The sequence below is a fragment of the Montipora foliosa genome, chromosome 6, assembly GCF_036669935.1.
Source record: "Montipora foliosa isolate CH-2021 chromosome 6, ASM3666993v2, whole genome shotgun sequence".
In the NCBI taxonomy this organism is placed as follows: domain Eukaryota; kingdom Metazoa; phylum Cnidaria; class Anthozoa; order Scleractinia; family Acroporidae; genus Montipora; species Montipora foliosa.
The window spans coordinates 5,453,020-5,465,519 of record NC_090874.1 but is presented as its reverse complement, the minus strand read 5'-3'; the positions used below and the strand labels follow the sequence as shown (position 1 = coordinate 5,465,519).

General features: G+C 38.8%; 1 protein-coding gene across 1 annotated transcript in view; it reads left to right on the top strand.

Moving 5' to 3' along the window:
• The first annotated feature begins 2,743 nt into the window (after positions 1 to 2,743).
• Positions 2,744 to 12,500, top strand: part of LOC138006442 (kinesin heavy chain-like) — a 29,184-nt gene continuing 19,427 nt past the window's right edge. The window contains exons 1-9 of the mRNA XM_068852771.1: positions 2,744 to 2,925; positions 3,216 to 3,319; positions 5,886 to 5,960; positions 7,075 to 7,162; positions 8,512 to 8,609; positions 10,042 to 10,141; positions 10,649 to 10,772; positions 12,084 to 12,157; positions 12,361 to 12,500. The exon at positions 12,361 to 12,500 is cut by the window's right edge and continues 279 nt beyond it. Of these exons, the coding sequence (XP_068708872.1) occupies positions 2,889 to 2,925; positions 3,216 to 3,319; positions 5,886 to 5,960; positions 7,075 to 7,162; positions 8,512 to 8,609; positions 10,042 to 10,141; positions 10,649 to 10,772; positions 12,084 to 12,157; positions 12,361 to 12,500 (840 nt within the window). The 5' untranslated portion in view covers positions 2,744 to 2,888. The remainder of the gene's footprint in view (positions 2,926 to 3,215; positions 3,320 to 5,885; positions 5,961 to 7,074; positions 7,163 to 8,511; positions 8,610 to 10,041; positions 10,142 to 10,648; positions 10,773 to 12,083; positions 12,158 to 12,360) is intronic.

Below are 12,500 nucleotides of genomic sequence, written 5' to 3'. Positions count from 1 at the left end.
CGCTTTCATGAGCAAAGTAATTGAAAAGTCTGTTGCCTTACAAGTGCAGGCATACTTAAATGACAATCAACTATTACCATCTTTTCAATCAGCGTACAGACAGTACCACTCTACTGAGACAGTTTTATTGAAAGTCACAAATGACATCTTGATGACCATTGACTCTCGACGCGATGCAATTCTCATCCTGCTGGATTTGTCTGCAGCGTTCGATACGCTTGATCACAACATCTTGATCAAGAGACTTAATTTCTATTTCGGATTCTCTGGTTCAGTTTTACAATGGTTTTCGTCTTACAATAAAGATCGTGGTCAATCCGTCGTAATTGGTGATGTGATATCATCACCACAAAAGCTTGACTATGGAATTCCACAAGGGTCCATAGTTGGACCGCTTCTATTTACACTTTACACGGCTCCTCTTCAACAAGTCATCCTACGTCATAACTTGGAATGCATGTTCTATGCAGATGACACTCAGCTTTACATCGCTGTTAATCCTAAAGATCCATCACCAGCTTACGAGGCACTACGTAACTGCATTCATGATGTCATTACTTGGAATACAAACAACCTACTGATGTGCAATCCTGAAAAGACCGAAGTAATTTATTTCTCATCAAAGTTTAATAAAAATCTCACTATCAATCAAGTATTTTCTCTTTATAACAAAGACATAAAAATTCGTGACAAAGTGCGTGACCTTGGAGAGATTTTGGACAAAAATCTTTCACTGTTCAATCATATCAACGAAGTCTGTTAAATAGTAACACTAACAATACGGTCAATTGGCCGCATAAGAAAATACCTATCTGCCGATAGCTTGAAGCGTCTTGTAAACACTTTGGTGACACCCCGCATTGATTACACTAATAGCATACTGTACGGTTCGACTGACTATGACCTGAATAAACTTCAACGCCTCCAGAACACTGCAGCACGCCTAATCAAAGGCGCGAAGAAGAATGACCACATAATGCCAATACTAGAAGAACTTCATTGGCTACCAATGCGATACCGAATACAATTGAAGATACTGCTTCTCGTGTATAAATGTCTTCATGGATTAGCTCCTCGGTACCTTACTGAACTGATTAAACTTCGCTGTCCTCCACGTACACTCCGCTCAAGTAACCGTCTAGTATTAGAAAAACCAATAATCAACATGGTTTCTTATGGTCAACGAGCTTTTAGCTACGCCGGACCGGAACTCTGGAACACCTTACCAGAACATATAAAAAACTCTAAATCAGTAAATGACTTTAAAAAAAAATTTAAAAACCTACTTTTTTCAATTAGCATTTAAATAAGTATTTATATGAACATCTATCAGTCCATATGATTAGAGCAGTATAGGTAGTATATTTTTACTGATATACATATTTTTATAGATTTCCGTATACATATACATGTTTTACCTTATTTTGTAAGCCCATCGAGATTTTTAAATGCGCATATAAGAACTTTCTTTATTATTATTATTATTATTAGTAGTAGTAGTAGTAGTAGTAGTAGTAGAAGTAGTAGTAGTAGTATTATTATTATTATTATTATTATTATTATTATTGAATGGCGAGTGCATTTTTGCGCGAAAAAATTAAGTAATAATATGGCCGTGAATAGCCTGGAACTGGTGAGACCTTTGAACACACATTTCCCATCGGAGAGTTTCCAACGGAAAAACAGAGCTACCTTTTTTTTTCCAGAAATTTCCTTTTTCCAGTGGAACGAACTAAAAAGTCGAGTTCCATTTACAAACGAACCGGAATTTCCGGACATTTTTGGTAAATGGTAATCGCCTTTGTGTAATGCATTCACATTTAAATGATATGGAAATACCTGGAACAAAGCGTTTTATTCCCAAAGGGTTTGAATTGGATGCAAGATTGAGTTCGTCGATTTGGTCTATTAGATCCTTCATCACTGAAACACTGACTGCACTGCATATGATTATTATTCGATTGTTACCTTTTGTCCTATTAAAACCATTGGTTTTTTTGTTCAGACGCCAATCTTGGCTAGAAGCCCATACCAGTTTTTTTTTTTTTTAGCGTACCCTGAAGCGTGGTGTGACGAAAAATTTTATGTTTACATTTAAACGAATTTACACAGGGGCACCCAACGTCAATTTTCGGAAAATATCTGTTCGGAAGACGATTTGAGATCTAGAATTTTCGCAACATTTGTTGTAAAATTTATTGCTTGCCTGCCTGTCCTAGGATTTTCGAACATCTAAAAAATGGTATAATTGCCCATTTTAAACGGACTTTAACCTCAAAAAGGTCACCTACAATTTTCGGGAGCCTTTTTTCTGGCTAAAATTTTCGAAAACATAAGTTTTGATCCCTAAAATTTTCGGACCACTAGACTTTCAGCTAGGAAATCCGAACAGATGAAAAATTTTTAGGGGATAAAAATATGTCTATATCTACAGTTTAAATACTAAAATAGTTTAAATAATGCTATGTTTAAGTGGTTTTGAACTATATTCTCGTTGGGTGCCCCTGTTTACACTAAAGATGTTCGTCGATTTATGACATTTCTTATGTGTTGCCCTTAATTAATGTGTCTCTAAATTAAAGTTTGGTTTTTGGTCATTCGCGGATCTCTACAGTGCCAGTTTCTTCAGGGGCGCCTTTATAGAACATCCTGTATGGGAAAAAGGTTAGTTTTTTCTCAAGATGGAATAATTATTAGAATAAATTTAATGGTAGGTGGTAATTTGTCACGTGTAGTTCTTGATAAGCGACTAAATTTAGATCGCGTGAGTCGGCGGATAAATTTTTGCCTGTAGCTTGTCGACTTTTGGGATGGAATTACTATACACTTAACTTTCAAAGAAGTGACTATTCGTTTCTGTATCACTGTGGGTGATAATCTGCTGCCAGATGAGAGATAAGAAGTCGTTAAAATCGGGCCAAGGCGGTAAGTTAAGTTTATAACCTTAAGTAGCGTACTCAAGAGTGAGAGTTGAATACTCGTATTGTATTTACATTTGCTTCAGTTAACAGTCTGCATTAGGAAATTTAGTTAACGGTTTTGCGTTATGGCAGGGCTTATCAGAGACGCTAACCCTGAACGTAAAATACAGCACGCACGCGGTCCAAATTAAATATATAAAGCTTGGTTCCCCTTTCATGCTGCCGACCTCACAAAGCGTGACTTTGTACTCGTAAGGCAGTGTATGACGCTGTATTGTTTGTTTTCCACCGTAGAATCCGGTAGAATACGCGTCTATGTTCGAGTGCGACCAAGACATTCTGAAGAAACAAAGAGACAAGAGAGTCTTGGTGTTGATGTAGACTCGACAAAGTCTGAGGTACATTGATGAGAATTAAAAGTCTGTTCTATGAGGAACTTTACTTTCATTTCCTTTTTTTTCATTTGCGTAGCTGTTACGGGAGAGTAAAATTGAGGCCGTAAACGATATTTGCCTCTTACTGAATTTCGGCGAGATTTTTTTTTCTGCAATTTTTTTTGCCAATTCAAATAACTCTTAATCGTTTTATTGGGGGCTTAACTAATTTTATACAATGCGGCGTTCATATCGATTTGTTCTCCTGATCGAGATTGCATAGCATACGAAAAAATAAATAGCCTTTCATAGCGAAAACCTAAGTTAACCATTTTTCTTTCCAGTCATTTCGTACTGTCTGCTTAACGTGACCTCTTTGAAACATGCTAATTTCCGGAGTCAACATGAAAAATAAACCTCACGGAAGGGAAACAAAAAATCAACAAAGTCTAAAACGAGCTCGTTGGAGACTTACTTATTTTGCTTTCAGAAACGATCACTGAGCCGTGGCGGAACTGTGAGCAAAGAAGAGAGCAACAGAAAATAACCAACATCAGTAACTTTTTGTGCGTGATAATTCGAACAGCCAGCCACATGAGCCTTTTCTCAGGTTTAATCCAAGAACAATAAAGTAATTAAACATGCCTTTATTTGAAACTATGGTCAATAACACAGAATTTTTAGAATTTTGTTAGTTTATGATCGTTGAATTGAATGACCTCATAAATGTAAATTTCAATAACGTGACGTTAATTGACTCAATTACTGTCAGTGGCTTAGAAAACACAACAAAAAGGTTCTGTTAACAGGCTCCTAACGATATACGAACACTTTGAAATTATGCAAATAATTCTCAGTATTAAGACCTTTTGTGAAAAAATCTAGACCATGAAATCAAAGAATAGATTCAACTTTTGACCCTCTTGTATAGGGTGGTACCGTCATCGTGCTTGACTGCTGAGGTATTTGCCGAAACTCAATCAGTCTGTCGGCTGTATTTCACAACTCAGTGAGGCAAATATATGGATAAATCTTGTGTGTCCTATGTAGACTGATTCTAGTTTAATGAGTAAGCTTCCATCTCGGAGATCAACTCACAAGCGTCATATCTGAATAATAGGACATCTTAATTTAATAACATGGATGACAAATTACTCCTTAATTTGGGCGCAAAATTTCAGGAATTATTATAATTTCACATGTGAAATTACAATGTTGCCAGGGCAACTTTTCCTACAGTGCAATGTCGTCCAGGTTTGAAAATAACCTGCGTTTTATGAAAGTAATTTGTCACCCATGATATTAATAGCTAATCAAATGGTATACTCGTGAAATTAAGGTGGCTCAAACCAGTTTCAACACTTTCAAGAGACCTTGTTATTAAAAGGATTGACACTACAACACTTAATCACGTACCAGCAATGTTATGGTACCATCTGCAACATCAATTATTGCTGTGACGTAACAAGTTACCATGAAAACAGGAAAGCCTTGCAAAAACACCCTATTTTTTGGCTTTCCTTGCTCATATCTGAAAAACGAACTCGGTGACCCCATTTTTTTTTATTGCATAAAAGTCATCAGCAGGCCAAGATGAAACTCTCTGCAAAGTTTAAAGAAATTCTGTGGAGCAGATTCAAAGCTGACTGAAATTTTCAATTAATTAAGGTAGCTCTGAATCCGCTCCACAGAATTTTTGTAAGCTTTGCAGAAACTTTCATTCTGGCATATGGGGTGTTTTTGCAGGGCTTTCCTCACGGTTGCCACGGTAACGTTTACGTCACAAGAATGACCGGGTCTTTTTCAGCAATAATTAGTGTTTGATATGGTACCATAACATTGCTGTTAAGTGATTAAGTGTTATAGTGTCAATCCTTCTAATAAGAACGTTTGTATTAAGTGTTGAAACTGGTTTGAGCCACCTTAAATAATAATTTCACTTGCGTTTTGTTCAAAATTAAATAATTTCTCCAGCCTTTGGGCCTTAAGGCGCGGGAAATTATTTGATTTCGGAAAAAACGCGCGTGAAATTATTCCCTAATTTCAATCGTCACCATTTGATTACCCATACGAACTCGAAGTATGTACTAAAACAGTGGATATCGTTGAACGCGAGCGCTGATTGGCTACTCAAACTCCATATATCCTTTGCTATTCATATTTGAAATTTTGGATCACATTTTACAAAGAATAAAGTAGTGTTTTGGTTCGCTTTTTATTCAACTTGTGTGATATATACCAAAACAATAATTCACGTCAGTGTCGGTGAATGTGGTGGATATTTACCTCACAGGTAAATATCTACCAATATTCACCTCCCAGTAACTCGTGCGGGATTTGCGCTTGGAAATATTGTAATCGTTGCGGGAATTAGCCTGCAAATGCAGCAAACCTATTTCCGGCAGTTGTTTCTCCACCGCCGGAAAAACGTCTGCGTTCGCAGGCTATGCAGGAATGAGATGTTCTCTCTCTCTGTTCGGGGAATTCGTTTTATTTCCCGAATATATATGCCCGAGTCAAAACCAATGAATACACAAATTCGGATGTAATATTAATCGCATTTAAACTTTTATTTATATTTCTGCAACAGGTTTTCCTTAATGATTCCCATGAAAGGCGATACACCTTTGATAAGATATTCTCCCCTCAATCCACCAATGCAGAGGTTTGTTGGTTTTTCTTCTTAGCATCAGGTAGCTTAAGTAAGGACGTCGACGACACCTACGAGAATATTGCCTAAAAATTGTATTTCAGCTCGTCGCCAGGACGAAGACGGCTAAGAAATGTACCAACTGAAAAAGTAAATCGCACGTGCGGGGGGGGGGGGGGGGGGGGGGGGGTGGAGAGCCTTTGTTTTTGTTTATTGGACATATTTTTATGTGGCGTTCTCGTAGCCATTGGAGAGCTTTAGATTCTACTGGGACGAGAACGACTACGAGTACGAGATTTTCTCACAGAACAACATTGAGCGCGCGCAAACAAGCGTCATTTGGGCGGGAAATACGTGACACCATCGTCATTTTAGTAGGAGGTTTGCAAAAATGTCTCTGAGTCAAAACAAGACAAACAAGTCACCAACACGTGCACGGTAGTAGTGCTGGCATTTTTCGACCAGAAAAAGGTTCAGTTACCAGAAATAAGAATACCTCAGGAACCTACGCTGCTAACAAAGAGTAAGATTAATCGTCCGGCTTATAAATTGTCTAAGTATTTTTGCTAAAAACAGTCAGTCAAATCTCGCACTCGTTCTCGCCCTCGTCCTAGAACATAAAGGTTCATATTGTCTAAACTTCCCAATGAATTGAGGACAGGAGGTGAAAGACAAAAGTGATCCTTGCACTAATATGGACAATTTAAGTGATTGTTTCTTATGGACACCTGAAAATTTCAGACTCTGGAGAGCGCTGCCGGTGCAATGCTCTACCAGTTGAGCTACGAAGCCACTCGTTTGGAAGAAGGCCAATTTGTTTGGTTTACGTGTTCCTGTGTTAAGGACTTATGGATGAAAGAAATGTTCAATTTTTTAGGTCTCTATAAGAGGCAATTGCTTAATTAAATCGTGCAGATAAGTGCGAGTGAGAGGATCATTTCTATCTTTCCTCCGTTATCTGCATTTCAAATATACTTTTTCTGTCATTGAGGAGCAGAGGTGGCGTGGATTACTATCGAAATCTGGAACGAGATCAAGATTATAATTGAGATCGAGTCAGGGACTGTAATCGCGATCGTGTTCGTAGAAATAATCGTGATCGCATTCGTGATAATCGTTACTTTTTTAGGTGTATAACACTGTGGGAAAACCATTGGTTGATGCAGTTTTCTCAGGTTTTAATGGAACGCTCATGGCTTATGGCCAAACAGGCACTGGTGAGAAATGTCAATCATGCATATTGCCTATTAAAGCAATCCTTTTATTCAGTAATTGCGCCGGAAAAGAGGCCTCAAGCCTGACGCAACTAAACGCTACTTGCTCCTAATTTTGCGCAGAGAAATTTTGCTAGCGTGGTCTTGTACCTTGCAGCTAACGAGTAGTGGTAATTATTAGGGACCTTAAGATCGGAGAACATGTACGACTACGAGTACAAGTTTTGCGTACCGAGCATGCGCGTAGTCTTCCTCGTCCTCCGATCTTAAGGCCCCTAATAGCTGTCCATATAGGGTAAAGGACACACCTGCAGTAGAAGTAGCTTTTTAATCGATTTGAATTTGTCACTGGTTACAAGCAGTAAAATCAAGTTAAGATTAGTGCCGGAAATCGCAACATTTACAGGTACTTGGTTAGCACGAACAAATTTTTTTGCGGACTTACCGGGCAAAAATACTTATTAATTATTCAGTCCGCTTGACAGTCTAAAACACAATGCTTCGCGCGATGAACAGTCAAGACTTCTTTTATTTTGTTACTTGAATAATAATGCAATGCAATGCAATGCTAGTCACGGGATTGTAAAACGCGTGAACTGAACCATTTCCATTTTGCATCAGATCTAACTGAATGAAGTACAATTCTGAACAAAATTGAGTAACTTCATGTCGATTGCTCTATGCATTGTACAATATGAAGTGCAATTACCATTTCATTGCAGCTATGACAAAGCACGAGAAAAATATGATGAAAATTTAAACTGTTTTGCACCTCATTATAATGTAGCTGCTCGACATTTAGACGTTTCCATGGATCTAAGGAGAAGTCCATAACCCTGAAGTGTCCAATACAGGGACCTGTTTCTCCAAAGTCCTGAAAATTTTTCGGGCCCAAAAATCCATTTGTGAAACTGCCAACCGCTTGTTTTGGAAAGCCGATCTTTTAACATGTTTTCAAGGTAACTAAAAGAAACAAAACTGTGAAGTTGGACGACTTTAAATCCTCTCCGTTCCAGAGGTACAAAGGGAATTGTGACACCCCAAAAAATGCCCCGTAAAGTTTCGGGACTTTCGAGAAACGGGCCCCAGGTCCCGCTAAATAATGGCCAATCAGATTGGGCTTAATGACCACAACGCCTCTGATCGGTCCGTAACCGCGGAAGGCAATGCCGCCATGTTTTTTTCCCCCGAAAAACTCTAGCAGGAGCATTTAAAGAATTACTCGTAGATAATACCATAAACTGATGGAGAGGGAGAAGGCATTGATCCTGCCTAATGAATGAAATCTGGTCTGTTGACAACTAATTGTGTATATTGTGATTATTGGTGCTAAATCCATTTTTTTTAACCAGGAAAGACACATACTATTATGTCGAGTGATGGAATGTGTGCCCATGTGGTCGAAAAACTTTTTAGAAGGATCAGCCTCGACAAATACCATCAATACAAGGTAAACACATAACCGACAATCAGCATGAAAAGAACAACAACAATGACAGTCGCAAGAATGTTTATTCGTCGAATTTCTCAAATTTATTTTGTTGAGATGTAAATGAGTTTTTTTTTCTTTGAAGATATAAACGTGTCTTAACCATTTGACTAAATTTCATGGCTGAAATATCAGTTTTAAGTCAAATGAGACCAACATTTTTCGAGAAAAAGTCTCTTAGGTCTCTTAGGCAATTATTGAGAGCCTTCAGTAGTAGTGCAGGAAAAAAAACAACAATAACAGTCGCAAGAATGTTTATTCGTCGAATTTCTCAAATTTATTTTGTTGAGATATAAATGCGTTTTTTCTTTTTCAAGATATATAACGTGTCTTAACCATTTGACTAAAATTCATGGCTGAAATATCAGTTTTAAGGCAAATGAGACCAACATTTTTCGAGAAAAAGTCTCTTAGGTAATTATTGAGAGCCTTCAGTATTAGTGCAGGAAATTTTTTCTTTTCAAAAACCATCCGCCCTTCCCCCCGCCCCCCCCCCTCTTTTTTTTATGTTAAGCGTTGAATCCATTTCCTGATATTGGGTTGGTCGGTCGGATTGACAAAAAAAAACAAAACAAAACAAAACAAAACACAGGTAGTCTAAGTAGTCTCGGAATCGGCGGTCTGCTACGCCAGCATCATTGCTGCGGATCCTGGAAAGCAACAAGACGTGAACCCAAAAATGAATATGGCGGAAAAGTTGGTTGGTGTTATTGTAAAATTAAGACAACATGGGAAAAAAGGATCAACCACCGAAATTCCTATGCGACGTAAAAATGGTTTAACTACGTGGGATGGACGACGCTAAATGGAGAAAAAAAAGAGGATGGCCTAATGGAACACGGGAAATTCCCTTCCCATGAAAGATCGAAGTGGGTCGATTCTATCGCCCCAATCCCTGTTTGAAGACGGTTGATTGGTTTAGAAAGCAAATAAATTAGTGACTGGCGTAATGTGTTCTGGATTATATATTTGTACTTTGAAAAAGGCTTGCCATCATGCAGCTCAATCAGAATTTCTTACTGTGTAAAGCATCCAACGGCATGCAACAGTCATGTTGCATGTAATGTGAAAATGTAAATGCTTTGTTTATAGTGAAAGTGCACTTAGCTATCAAGCTAGTTAGTGCACAGGCACTGATCCAGTTTTAACAATCTGAAAGAAACAAATCAAACTTATACAAAAACAGGATTAAGAATCCCAACTGGCAGGAGGAAACCAGTTGGCAGTTTGCAAAGCGTGGTGAATTTGAATCAGGGACAACCGGAAACAAATCCATACCGGCAGAGGTTAGCACGGGACTTAAACCTGGGGTAACCGCATGCAAACCTTACGCCCTAACCACTGGACCACTGAAGCACGCTGCGTCCTAAGTTCATGTATTCTTTCTGTCTAGGTGTCCGTGTCGTATCTCCAGATCTATCAGGAAAAGATTTTTGACTTGCTTAATGCCAACTCTAAAGTGGATTTAGTGTTGCGAGAAGATCCCAAAAAAGGTATTTCATAGTTAGTAAACCACTGCAAATTATCATGGTCCGGAAGATTGGATCATCCCTAAGGCGTGACTCAGTAACCATAGCTAAAGTAATGTCGTGATTATTCATTTTCTTCACGCTCAACTGAAAATCGCGAGTGCGTGGATTGTCGTAGGGTGTCAGGCTGGCACATTGGTCATGAAGCATACCTCCCATTTCTGCGATTGTACAGATATGGGTGACTAAGTTACAGGCGACATCAACGTACAGTAGCTCTAGGGTTTTTCTCCGGGTACTCCAGTTTTCCCCCCTCATCACAGCTAATTACATCCAACTATGGTGCTCTACTCCAGCACCAGATATGTACTGTGTAGCGGCTGTCAGAGGCTCCTAATGTATGCTTTCGGCCCGATGTCGTGAGCTGCGCATTTCACAATTCATCAGTTCCAAGACTGCAAGGAGGAGTAATTTTCTTCCCTCAGTTCTATTCTATCCCATCCTATTCTATTCTATTTTATTCTATTCTAGGTGTGTATGTGGAGAACCTTTCGACCTTTGTTGTGCGTGACACCGCGGAAGTTTTCTCCGTGTTAAAACAAGGAAAGAAAAAGCTTATCTTCGCTGAAACCAGGATGAACAGAGTTTCCAGCAGGTTTGAACCATGAACTGAGTTATACGTTTTGAAGGGTGAACAGGATAATTGTGAGGCCTATAAAACCAAGGCCTCGTCCACACTAATTCATTTTCGTTTGGAAACGTACAGGTTTTTTCATCCATTTATCGCCTTCCGTCCAGGCACACTAATACTAGATAAAGCAGGGGGGTATTTCTTCCAAATAGATCCAACAGGATGGCAGGTATTTGTGTTTGTCTTGTTTGGTTTTATTTCAAACTTGATTGTCTGCTTAGCTTGGAGCTAAATGCGGTTATTTGTAATTTGGATACAATAATTTTGCCATTTACGTCGTACCGTGGACTCAGTTGCAGAATGTGCAGTATGTAGAAAGTAGGGCGAGCAAAGCCTTTGAGAACGCGAACGTTTCTTTATCCGTTTTCTGCGATTCAGTGTGCTCGACAGTCGAAAACGCTGTGAAACGCTACTGTGGCCGCAAAATTTCGTATGCACTTTTAAAAAGCGGGAGGTTTTCCAAATTCGTTGGTGTGGAAATTGCCTAAGCGTGCTTCTATTTACGTGAATATCTGGACATGAGGGCAATATTTTTCATCTTCCAAGAAACTTTTCAGGGGTGTGCTTTTTTGCGATTCCTCTCAACAATTCCTCGCACATCAAAGGCCATGTTTTACTGATCCGCGGAAACATACTTCTTCTGTGTAAATCGTTGCTTATTACATAGACAAACTACAGCGATTTGCAGTAAGAGAAGTTCTGATCAGCAGTGGTCCTGTCAAGAGTACTTATTCCGTCTTTATACAGAGGGTCTCAAGTCTCAATGGAGGGTAGCTTTAAATAATTTGCCTTTTCACAGCTAACGGTTATCTTTTTTCCGTCACTGTTAACTTATGTGAAAAACAAAGAAACTCATAATTCCTTTTATAATACTCATATTTCATATGGATATGAGCAGCATAAAACTGCTAAAAACATACGTCGAGCAAAGCTAATCGATTCATGCAGGATTTCTCTTCTTCCCTAGCCTTTCCTTGGAGCTAGAGAGAGTCTGGGAGAGAGAAAAGCAAGCAGAGAGACCTTGGGAACGGAAAGCAAGGGAGTTAAAACAGTATCGAGTGCTCTGCAGTCTTGTAATATTTCAAAAGACTACCTATCCCACTTTTATAATTTAAAAAAATTACCGAATTGCGCTTAATTTTTATCGCGGCTAATGGTTATTTTTTGGTCATTTTCACCCTCAACGGTTAACATTTTTCGACGTTTCTCGGCTCACGGTTAAGTTCATCTCAGTTTTAGGCTAAGTCATCATCCCAATGAAATTTCCTTTTTCAGGTCACATTCAGTATGTCAAATTATTGTGGAAAGAAAACGCTCCAGAGACGGCAGCACGTCGACAGAAACACCTGGTGAGTGGATTGTAAAAGGATCTTTGTTTATTTGTTATTTATTTGTTTGACCAGGTTGAATCATCAGTTAGCTATAAATTCTGAATAGAAATAGTGCGTCCATAGCTGGAATTCTTTCCACGAGTCCCTGCGAGGCCTGGGTTCATGCAAGTTTCTGTGTGATGATTTACGGAGATCATAATAAAGATTTTTTTTCTTATAAGGTGTTTCCAGTGCAAGTGAAAGTAATCTTTTCTCGTGTCATTCTCTGGTCGCTCTTTCTCCGTCACGCAGTTTGTCCTTACGCATGCCAGCACGATCAACAAGTAGCTTAGACCGCCTTCGTGAAGAAAATAAATCGCAG